This window comes from Gossypium hirsutum, chromosome A05, assembly GCF_007990345.1.
Source record: "Gossypium hirsutum isolate 1008001.06 chromosome A05, Gossypium_hirsutum_v2.1, whole genome shotgun sequence".
Taxonomy (NCBI): domain Eukaryota; kingdom Viridiplantae; phylum Streptophyta; class Magnoliopsida; order Malvales; family Malvaceae; genus Gossypium; species Gossypium hirsutum.
In genome coordinates, this window is record NC_053428.1 from 98,525,466 (window position 1) to 98,536,260 (window position 10,795).

At 35.5% G+C, this 10,795-nt stretch overlaps 1 protein-coding gene across 2 annotated transcripts; it reads right to left on the minus strand.

Annotated features, from left to right (window-relative positions):
• Positions 1–602: 602 nt before the first annotated feature.
• Positions 603–4,553, minus strand: LOC107959911 (E3 ubiquitin-protein ligase RGLG2). Of its 2 annotated transcripts, XM_041114221.1 has the most exons (13): positions 4,175–4,483; positions 3,748–3,923; positions 3,188–3,572; positions 2,936–3,020; positions 2,717–2,857; positions 2,521–2,634; positions 2,341–2,438; positions 1,977–2,056; positions 1,792–1,897; positions 1,548–1,675; positions 1,227–1,464; positions 980–1,036; positions 603–871 (listed from the first exon to the last, which is right to left on the minus strand). In XM_041114221.1, the coding sequence occupies exons 3-13, from the start codon at positions 3,497–3,499 to the stop codon at positions 788–790; spliced, it is 1,443 nt and encodes a 480-aa protein (XP_040970155.1). In that variant the 5' UTR covers positions 3,500–3,572; positions 3,748–3,923; positions 4,175–4,483; the 3' UTR covers positions 603–787. The 2 variants fall into 2 exon arrangements, with proteins under 2 accessions (XP_040970155.1, XP_016751574.2); XM_016896085.2 differs by lacking the exon at positions 3,748–3,923 and having other exon boundaries at positions 4,175–4,553.
• Positions 4,554–10,795: the final 6,242 nt, after the last annotated feature.

Below are 10,795 nucleotides of genomic sequence, written 5' to 3' on the forward strand. Positions count from 1 at the left end.
AACAATAATTGGCATTATTGGTTTAATGCAGTGTTTCTAGGGCCAGTTTACCATTATTTTTAATAAATTAGATGTTGATAAAATTAATAAATTAGATGATGATAAAATTATCAAAGATTGGGGTTTTTTATTTCTATTCAAGAGTGGATGAATAGTTTTGTGATTTTGGCTAAACGATTGTTGAATTCTTCCGTTGGAGTAAATGGAATAAAATAGATTTTTATTAGTACGATCTGACCTATTATTAGAAATCAATTTTATCTTAAATTCTTTTAGGTATATATGCAAATAATTAGTATGGACTTCATTACTTTTTCATCTATTAATTTTACAATGAGATGAAAGTCAAACATAAGATTATAATAAGCAAAAAAAAGTGATGAAGTAAAACCAAACCCAAATGTACAACACTATCGGCCATCGGCCATGGCCTAATTGCTTGATGTATAGATGGTGTGTACATATTAATTTATACAATTTAAATTGTATTTAAGCATTAAAAATTATTATTTAAGTCAAATATAAATAAAATTATGTAATTAAACTTCATATTCGTTTCAATCACAACAATTTTCTAAAAATGATTTCTGGACTAAAACGTATGGGAAGAAGCATTGATCATAATTCATAAATGAAATATCAGAAATCCAAAAGGAAGATTTTTTTTCATCTCATCTTTTGGTCATAGGCACCACATATTGACTTCCTCAAACCTATCGCTATAATAACAAATCAACAAAAGAATCATGGGAAATGTATACTTTTTTTTTCAAGAAAAATAAAAGAATCAAAAGTAGAGCTTTATTTTGGTCTGTATTGGACTTCGACAAATCGGGCAAGTTTCGAGGTCTTTCGCACATTCTTCACATGTCTGAGAAAGATCAAAAGGTTAAATTATGTCAGCACTTCATCAGCCATAATCTATAACCAAGGACTGGACTGCCAATAAATAAATAAATTAATCATTTCAGACATTTACCTGATGTCCACAACCAAATGCCATGTCTCTTGAGTTACTAAGGCAAATAGGACAAAGCTGTTCAAAACAACAGCAAAGGAAATGTTAGCCTTCATGATAAATAACCAAATATGTAAAGTGAGGGACAAGTCTCCAAGAGTTCGTAATCTTAAAGACTTTGGTCTTTTCGGTCTCGAAAGTGGAATGCGAGAGAAGCTTCTCATTAATAGAAGATATATGGACTCACTAAACAACTACATTCTCATACCTGGCTATCGTAAGTAGAACTTGGAGCTGGCGAAGCTGAGCTGACAGGAGTAGTATCTTCGGGATATGGAGGGACGCTTGGTTTGAAACTGGTAGGATGAGAAGGTTTTGCGCTGCTGAAAGATGCTGAACCATATTTAAAACTGGTAGAATGGGAAGTTTTCAAGCTGTTGAAAGATGATGCACCGTATCTAGGAGGAGGTAATGGAATTCTCTCAGGAATATTTCCCTCTCGACCACTGCACAACAAATAGATTGAAAATCACCATCGAAACCGGTAATATAAACCCTTTCAAAAGACGAGCAGAGAATGAATTATTACCCCAGAATATTAAGCTCAATGGTTGCTTTGTACTGTGAAGGAATTTCCATTAAAGCTGCTAGAGCAAATTCCGTCTCCTTCCGTGAAGGGGCTATATTCTTTGACATAATATCTGTGAAATTCACAAACTAAGAGAGAGAGAAACAAAACGAGAAAAACATTAATAACTGAAGCATGTTAACAGTACCGTATGACCAAAAGAACATATCTACCATAAAAAATCTTGTATGCACTCAGATTTTACCTGAAAATTATCAAACGCACGAGCAGGTATGTTATCATCAAACTCCTTCATCATGTCCCAAGGTCCGTCTCCAACACCAACCAATATAATCGACAAAGGAAGCTTGCTGCAATAGAAGAAACATATAAGAAAGAAAATGGTTGTATTCAGGAAAAAAAAGGCGAAAAAGTTTACACCATCTTTACCTTGCTTGCACTATGGCATCAACAGTCTTCTGCTCTTGTGGACTTAGCTGGCCACGCTGAGTATCAACGCTTCGAGTTACCTGAAAAATCATCAGCCTTAGTGATATTAAACCGATATGGAACTACAGCAAAATCTACTAAACAACCATCAAACGGTTAATAAAAAAAGTAATAATGCAATGAAAGAAAATAGTAAGTGGTACAGTAAACCATCATGCCAGCATTTTTTTTATTAATTTTTTCCATGCCAATCTGGACCAAGAGCCCTTTCTGCTAATTTTTGCTTTCAAGCTAATCACCTAAGTACTACATTGAGTTTTCTTAAATTTAAATAAAGTATAAACCTTCACACGGAGCAAAATACCTGCCCATCAGCGATTATCACTAACACGTGATACTGTCCACCACTCTGCTCAACAATGGTCATAGCCATTTCAATGATTGGAGCAAATGATGTAGGGCCTGCCAAGAAATTGAAATAATTATTTGATTGGATAAGCTTCAAATGTTAATGCAAAATAACAGATGAAAAACAGATGGAAACCTGCAAGTCGTAGATAAGGCACAAGTTCTCTATAGCGGCTCAAGACTTCCTCAAATCCATTACAAAATCTTTCGTCTGGGTAGAAACTGAAGACATCTTGATCATGTGTTGATGCTGTCAACAAATATAAGTAATTCTTAGCATCTCCATTTAAATAAACAGGCATCCTGATAAGGAAAACAAATTAAATACGTACCATCACCAAATCCGAAACAAGGAATTAAGTTGTCCTCGTCAAAGGCAGCTAACGTCTTCCCAATAATCGATATGGCTTGTTCATAGGGATTTGAACCATCTCCAATGTGGTGCAAACTTCTTCTGTTGAAAGATCTTTTACCTACAAAACAAGCCAGATTGAGCAAGTTCTACTACAGCTAAAGACATACATTGCTAGCAATAAGAAGTCGATCTTAACCTGTCCACTCGTTGCTCTTTGTGAAATCGATACCAACAATGAGATTAGAAGATTCAAGACCAGCAATAGCAAGCGCTTCCGTTACCTGCAATCAACAAAATGATTTAGTTGACCTTAAAATTTCCTTCACCAACAACAATAGAAAATAAACTATTGAATAATATTAAGCAACAATCATTTAATGGCTGTAGAAAAGGAGAAAGCATAAATACATAAAAGCTTCTAATAAAAGCAACCAATGAAGATATTAACCTGATCTAAGCAGTTGTAATTGTCTGCAATTTTCGAATACTTCCTTTGTAGCTTCTTTTTGTCGCCGACACGGTCTTGTGGAGATGGATGATACTGTGGCTCTGGTTGCAGGGGTGGATAATGCTGCTGTGGCTCTGGTTGTGAATACGGATAATACTGCGGCTCTGCATAGCTATATTGAGGCGGAAAACTATGGTTTTCTTGACCATATGATGTCTGAGGATACCCCTGATGAGAATCCCATGAAGGTGGATTTGAATGATAGGAAGAACCCTGCCTCCAACTTCCCTCCTTGGAACTACTACCCCCCATTAACCAAACAGAATGCTGCTTCCTTCCTCCGAAAAATCAATTAAAATCAACTACAGGCCAAATACTAGAATACCTGGAAAAAGAACCACCCAGATATAATCGCAAACAACAATAATAGCAGCAATTAAGGAATGAAATCACCAAACAATCTAAATCTTTTCCAAAACCCTTTTTCCTTTTTCACTATATCAATGTAGCACAAGAAATCTAGTTAAACAAATCAAAACGAACCGAAATCGAAAACCCACCAAAGCAAGCATTCTAGCATATATATAAGGATGCAAGCAAATTAGATTTTTCCAGGAAACGTCAACTTTTCCTTAGCCGAATTAAAGAGACCAATTCAGAAACGTAAGCTTCCACTTCACCGACCATAAAACAGCTTAAGAAGAGCCCTGGCGGCAAAGTATGCTACCAAAAACGCCTAAAACAAATAAACTAACGCGTCATCTATTAGCACTTGGAACTTATCCACAGCCACCATAAACAAATTACTTAAGACGACAAGAAAAGTAATACGGCGGCTGTAGTCAACCAAAAAAAAACCGTGAATTCTGAAAGAGACCCATTAAGCTTGTCAATTGTTAATTGCTTAATTCTCTAAAAAAAAGCTGATTTTCAAGATCTGAAGCATGAACAGTTTTTGGAACTGGGTCAAAAGAGAAAGTCCGATACCTTAGCTTGAAGTAGGGAAATTTGCAGAGCATCAATGGAGGATCTGGGCATCTTTATTACTTTTGAAATTAGAGATAAAACATTGATAATAAGCCATTGATTCAAAAGAAGATAATCTTTTCCATGTTTTTTTTTATATATATTAAAAAAGCTTTTTTTTTCTTTCCTTTTTAAAATATTAAACTGCCGAAATGGGGTTCACATGGATGGAAGTCGCGAATTTTGGAAGTTATCGGTGTTGTTTATGTGCACACGTGAACCACCGATTCCAGCTAAACTCAACTCTAAACGCATTTCAATCCTGTTCGAGTTTCTGTTCTTACTCCCCTTGTTTCTAATTTTCCATTTTTTCCTCAAATAAATAAAAATATACAAAACTTCTTCTTTTTTTTCTTTAGTTGAATTATTCTTCAACTTCAACTTGATTCATACAAAATTATAAAACTGTTAAAATTAATGGGTTAAATATAAAATTGGTACCTGAATTTGTTCATTTCTTCCAAATTAATATTTATGATTTTTTTTTAGATTCGCATCCGAGACTAAACACCAAATCTATATGAAAAATACGAATAAGAGTACGAGACTCTGAACCACAACGGATAAATCGACGAATCTTAGGAAATAGAATGGGATGGGAGGGCATAAAAGACCTTTGTTTGATTAAATTTTCCAACCAGAACCAACCAGGATTGTAAACAATGAAGGAAAGGGCAGAAATCTTCATATCTGATCAAATAAAAAAATATACCTTATCAGTGATAGGGATAGCATAGTTGTAGGCAGGGGAAGGGCGCGAGATGGATTATATGTAATATAAGGAAGGGAAAAGCTTTTTTTGATTGCTTGCAACTGCTTATCATTGCCCGTTACCGGTGAAGTCCCTCAAACCAGAAGTTTCAAAAGCTTTTGAATAGGCCTACGAGAGAAATGAACTTTACATACTGATATTGCATATCAAAGGGAAGGATAAATTGTACAATCCAATTTCACTTCAATGATAGGAATCCTCCATTCGCATCCCCTAATTCGGGTTTGTTCTGGTGGGACCATATAACTTTCTAATAAAGTAGCCCTAATTGAGGGAATCTGTATTGGTATTACTTTACCATAAGGTTCAATTCCCCTCTCAAGGCTCAAATTTGTCACCAACTAGTTTACACTACCTTAGTTCAACGTAAATTCCCCGGTGACAAAATGAAGTTCCTTTCGTTGCTACTACGTCAAAAAACTATGTTTTGTATAGCGTCAAAACCTTACTTTAACTTTAATAGATATACAAGTTCCCAAGTAAAGAAAGATGTAAGAGGAGAATGAACTGGTAACCAGAGACATTAGGAGTCTTAGATGTGAGAGTTCCCTGCGTTAAAGCTTATATCTTATAGGAGTCCTCCGTGTTAAAGATAAGAGATTAGTTTGCTTTGCTTTAAGTAAGTTACCATCGAAATAAGGTTTATTTGCTCTGGGGTGGTCACGTATATAAGTGCAAGGAAGAGATGTCACGTATAGAAAGAAGAATGTGAGGCTCTCGAGTGTGACTCTAGCAAAGGAACTCAAACGCTATGTTGTCACTTCAACTTTGACATTGCGTTAGAGAACTTTCTTTCTTATTAGAATAGAAAGGGAATGATCGATTTCCTGTGTTCCCCGCTGGCTAAAATGAAAATGGGGAAACTCATTATAGTGGGGTGTTATCTGTTCCAGACTTTATTACTTTACTTGAAGCTGGTATCGTGTAACAACCCGATTTAGGGCCTAGTCGAAATAATGGTCTCGGGACCACAAATTCGGAGTTGAGTAAATTATTTTATAATTATTTAGATGTTATAACATGTTTTTAAGAGTGCATGAAAAATTTGGAGAGTTAATTTTGACATTCGTGTGCTCAATTATGAAAAAGAACTAAAGTGCAAAAAGTCCTAATTTGATAGCTAAAGGTGTCAAATAGCTAGAGAATAAATTTTTGGGGTCTTTAAAAGGCAATTAGACCCTTTTAAAAGAGCTTAGCCGGCCATGAGACAAGGAAGAGTGAATAGTCAAAATGTGAGGTAAGTGATGTCATATTATGTGATAAAATAACACCTAATCCTAGCTACCATCTTTTTCTTTCATTCTCTTTTCATTTCCACCAATTTTTGAGCCATTGTTAAGGATTTGAAAGCTTAAAAATTTCAACAAACTTTAAGCCTTCACAAGTAAGTGATTTTCCAACCCTTTGTTGAATTTTTTGTACTTTTGAGACTCTTGAAGCATGAGCTTTCAAATAAGGGTACTATTTTACAAAATGATTAAGAGTGTAGGGTTTTGCCATGATAGGGTTTGTAATGTTTGCTGAGTTTTTATGGAAGAAAATAAGTCTTGGTTGTATTATGAACAATTTTTGTGAAAAATGTTAACATGAAAACACCTAAAAGGACTATATTGCATAAGTTGTAAAATAGATGTTAAGTATGTGAAATAGTGGGAATTTGAAGTTTCTATAAGAGTAAAAAGGGTTTTTCTAAGCTTAAGATGTGAAGAAATTCGATAAAAAATCGATTTTAGAACCTAAGGGTAAAATAGTTATTTTGTAAAAGTCTAGGGGCAAAATGGCTATTTTGCCTAGATTGATAAAGTGATTAAATTTGTGAATTTTTTTATTATAGATCAAGAAATATCGAATCCGAACCTAGATCGGGGGAAAGCCAAGTAAATCGATTAAATTGACTAGCTGCCACATTTTGTAATCCGAGGTAAGTTGTATGTAAATAATACAACTACATTGCTTATGTATGTGTTGAATTGTAGTTGAATTATTATAGCATGAATTGCTTGATTTTGGAAATGAGATAATATGATGAGAATAAAGATAATAGAATTCCCGAATGAACCTCAGGAAATAAATCGGATATTCATGCCATGATATTTGGGTCACTTGTGTAAGTCAATGTAAGACCATGTCTAAGACATGGCATCGGCATTGAGACGAGTGCTAGTATAAGACATGTCCGGGACATGTATCGGCCTCGAGATATAAGCAAGTGTAAGACATGTCTGGGACATGCATCGGCTACGAGATGTGTCAGTGTAAGACCATATCTGGGACATGGCATCGATGTCTGACCCCATATTTAAGGCTAAATGAGTATTCGATGATATTCCATATGGTTCCACGGTGAAAGTATTATTTAAAGTTAACTAGAAAAGTATAACCGTGTTGTGAGTGGTACAGGTACCTATATGGTATGTATGAAATGTGAGCTCAATATATGTTATATGAGGTGTAATGAATATTGATGAGTAAGTTTTGCTTATGCCACTTGTGTATTCTGATACTTTTTGATGGATGGTAAAGATATGTTGTATATTTATTTATATGCAACTTACTAAGCTTTATGCTTACTCCCTCTCCTTTTTCCATTTTCTTACAGTGCCACCTATCTAGCTCAAGGATCAACGGAAGTTAGAGATATCGATCACACTATCAATTGAAGCCTTCGGTATAGTTTGATTTATATTTCTGAATATGACATGTATAGGGCTTAGACTTTGCTATTTTTGTGTCATTGAAAACTGGCCAAATGTGTTGGCTTGGGTTAGAACCCTTCATTTTGTATTAAACCTCGAATTATGGCTAATACCCATTTTGATTTATATGCAAGGATGTTATCTTTATAAATGGGTAAAATGCACACATGGAATGTTGTTTATTGTGGCTGATTTGGTTGCATGAGATAGACTTGTATTGGTTTTGGTACTTGTATTGGTTTTGGTTGCTAATGTGTAGGTTGTGTAAGTAGGGGTGGCAAAGAGGCTAGGTAAATAACTTTATATTGTCTACGTAAGTAGACACACGGGCGTATGTCTAGGCCGTGTGTTACACACGATCTGCCCTATTGGCGTGTGGTTCGGTCGTGTGTCCCCTGCACGTAAAGATTTCAAGTCAGTATGCATGATAGTAAACACACGGGCAGAGACACGACCGTATGTCTTAGCCGTGTGATGGACACGGCCTAGCACACGAGCGTGTTCCTTGGCCGTGTGGATTTTAGGGATGCTGACGTCAGAAACAAAATGTCCATGTTTTTGCACACGAGCTAAAACACGGGCGTGTTATGGCTGTGTGAAGCACACAGGCCAGGGACAAGGGCGTGTGCCAGGCCATGTGAAAACCCCTGTAGGTGTGCATTTAGAATTAATTCCACACGAGTAGAGGACACGGGCGTGTCCCTGTATTACTTAGACCATGTGAACCACACGGGCCATCAACACGACCATGTTGAAATAACCATAAGGGCGTGTTACCCTCTACATGGGTGTGTGTCCTGCTTTAATGTCAAATTTTCTGTAGGTAGTTTAAGGGCTCGGGCAATTCTCGAATAGTTTTCAAAGGTCGATTTGGGGCTTGTAGGCCCATAATAAAAAGTTCAAATTGAGCAAAGTTTTGGTGACTCAGCAATGTTTGCAAGCATGAGTTTAAAGTTAGGTAATGCCTCGTATTCTGTCCCGACAAAGGGTATGGATATGGGGTGTTACACATTGAGTGTCTGACTCACATGTGACCTTCAGGTCTGTAAGGAACGAGGACATACTCCCCGATTCTCGGGGGATATACATTGCAGATTGGTTGTGTCTATGCTTCTAATTGAAAAATTCGGTTAGTATTCCAAGATGAAGTTAGTGTGTAGGCCCTACGGCCCTAACCACTTTGCCTCAATTGTATGTGAACCCCCCATTCACCTCCATTCCCTAAAGTGGTAAAAAGGGGCTAGGGTTTAATTTTCTTTCTATCTGACAGGACAAAGAAGTAGGGAAGGGATGGTTCTTTCATTGTATTGATAGAAGTCTAACTAGAAAAGGATCTCTCTATTACTTTGAGAAGAGAATCGTTGGTTTTACCGACGAACTACGTGGGAAAATGGACCACACTTGCAACCATCAAACCAGGGACCAAAGCAGGGATCGACATAAAGTTTAAGCCATGCTTAGACAAGTTGTATTTCACACTTAACTTTTGTGATGAAAATGCAATAGGAATTTTGCATATATATGGCAGCGATGCCTGTGCTCTTGTAACAGATTGAGCCAGTACCTAAGAACTTACTCTACTAAAACTTTGTCGAAACGAAAGCGTGCATTTTCTAAATTAAAATTGGTTGGCGAAGACCTTTGAACTGAGGGTTCGATTAGTATAAGGGATGACTTTGCCCCCCCTCCTAGAAGAAGAATAGCCCCACTCTCTAGCCAACTGATCCCGTTGATCATATAACTAGGAGGGAATGTGTCACATTAGAGGTGAACAATCAAAGATGTCCTCTAATCACCACGATGAGGCTGATCTCTCTTTTATGAATTTTTCTAAAATACTCTTTTCTTGAATATCATTCAAAAAAAATTTAGATTGCCTAGTATCCCACCAATTAGTAATTCAAGATTTCAAACTTTTATTAAATGAGAGAGAGATCCACCAAGGCAAAAAAATGCTATAGATGCAACATATAGGAGGGGAGTGAATGCTTTCTTTTTTGCCATTTTTTCATCTGAGTTGTTAATGAACTCACCTCATTCGTTGACTTTATGTGATCTAACATTTCTATCAAGCATGCTTTCCATTATATTATAAAGTAAGGGCCCATGAATCTATTCTCCTTTTTTTTTTATTCAGTGCTTAAGCCTTGAATCTAATTGATTCTAAAAAGAATATAGAATATAGAAAATAAGAATCCACTTTGAATTCGAATGAAGTATATATTATTGTTTTATTGATATTGTTATTGTTTCCAAATATCTCAATTGATCAAATTCAAAGCAATTGCCCTCTTTTGATAACTGTCCGAAAGAATCGCTTCAAATAATAAAGATTATTATATTCAGATTTTGAGATTAATGAGCGCCCTGTCTATATCAAGATCACAATCAAATATATCAAAAATTTTCACGGGCTATCTAAACTATATATAGTCTATAGTCCAACAATAATTGAAAAAGAATTAGGAAAAATATTATGCTGATAAAAAATGAGTGAAAAAAAAGACTGAAAAATTATCTGTAGACACTCAATTTTGCTCGGGCCCAGAAATAAGTCCAAAAACAAAAATAATAAACCCAAAAAAAACGAAGAGTCCAAAATTACAAATATAATTTGGCCCGATCTGAATGACCCATTACTTGAAAAGATCTAAGGTCCATCTACAAGCTTGACTCATATGGAAATATAATCTTCAATGATATGCAATCTTAGATATGATACAATCTTAGATATGATACAATCTTAGATATGATACAATCTTAGATATGATATGAAATCTTAGAAGATATGATTTTGTAATATTAGAGATTTAATTTGTAGATACCTTTTAATCTTAACCGTTGATGTAATTGATCTGTACCGTTGGATTTGAGGAGGTTCAACTATAAATAGAGGCCTCTCCCTTCATTGTAAACACACTGGAGTTTTGGGAAACAATAAAAATTTTTGAGAGTTTTCACTTAAATTTCTCTCCCTCTTACGTTCTTATTTTCTACGGTTTGTTCTTATTTTATTCTTTGTTCATCTTCATTTTTCAACCCTTTTTATTTTGATTTAATCCATGTTTCCCTGATTTTTTTATATATTTTAATTTTTTAATAATTTTAGTATCA

What these genes read in the sequence shown, in the direction of transcription:
- LOC107959911 (XM_016896085.2), bottom strand. Translation starts at nt 3,499, where the DNA reads ATGGGGGGTAGTAGTTCCAAGGAGGGAAGTTGGAGGCAGGGTTCTTCC. An exon ending in ATTACAACTGCTTAGATCAG is followed by an intron (nt 3,021 to 3,187) that starts GTTAATATCTTC and finishes TGTTGATTGCAG; the next exon opens with GTAACGGAAGCGCTTGCTAT. An exon ending in TGATAATCGCTGATGGGCAG is followed by an intron (nt 2,057 to 2,340) that starts GTATTTTGCTCC and finishes ATGATTTTTCAG; the next exon opens with GTAACTCGAAGCGTTGATAC.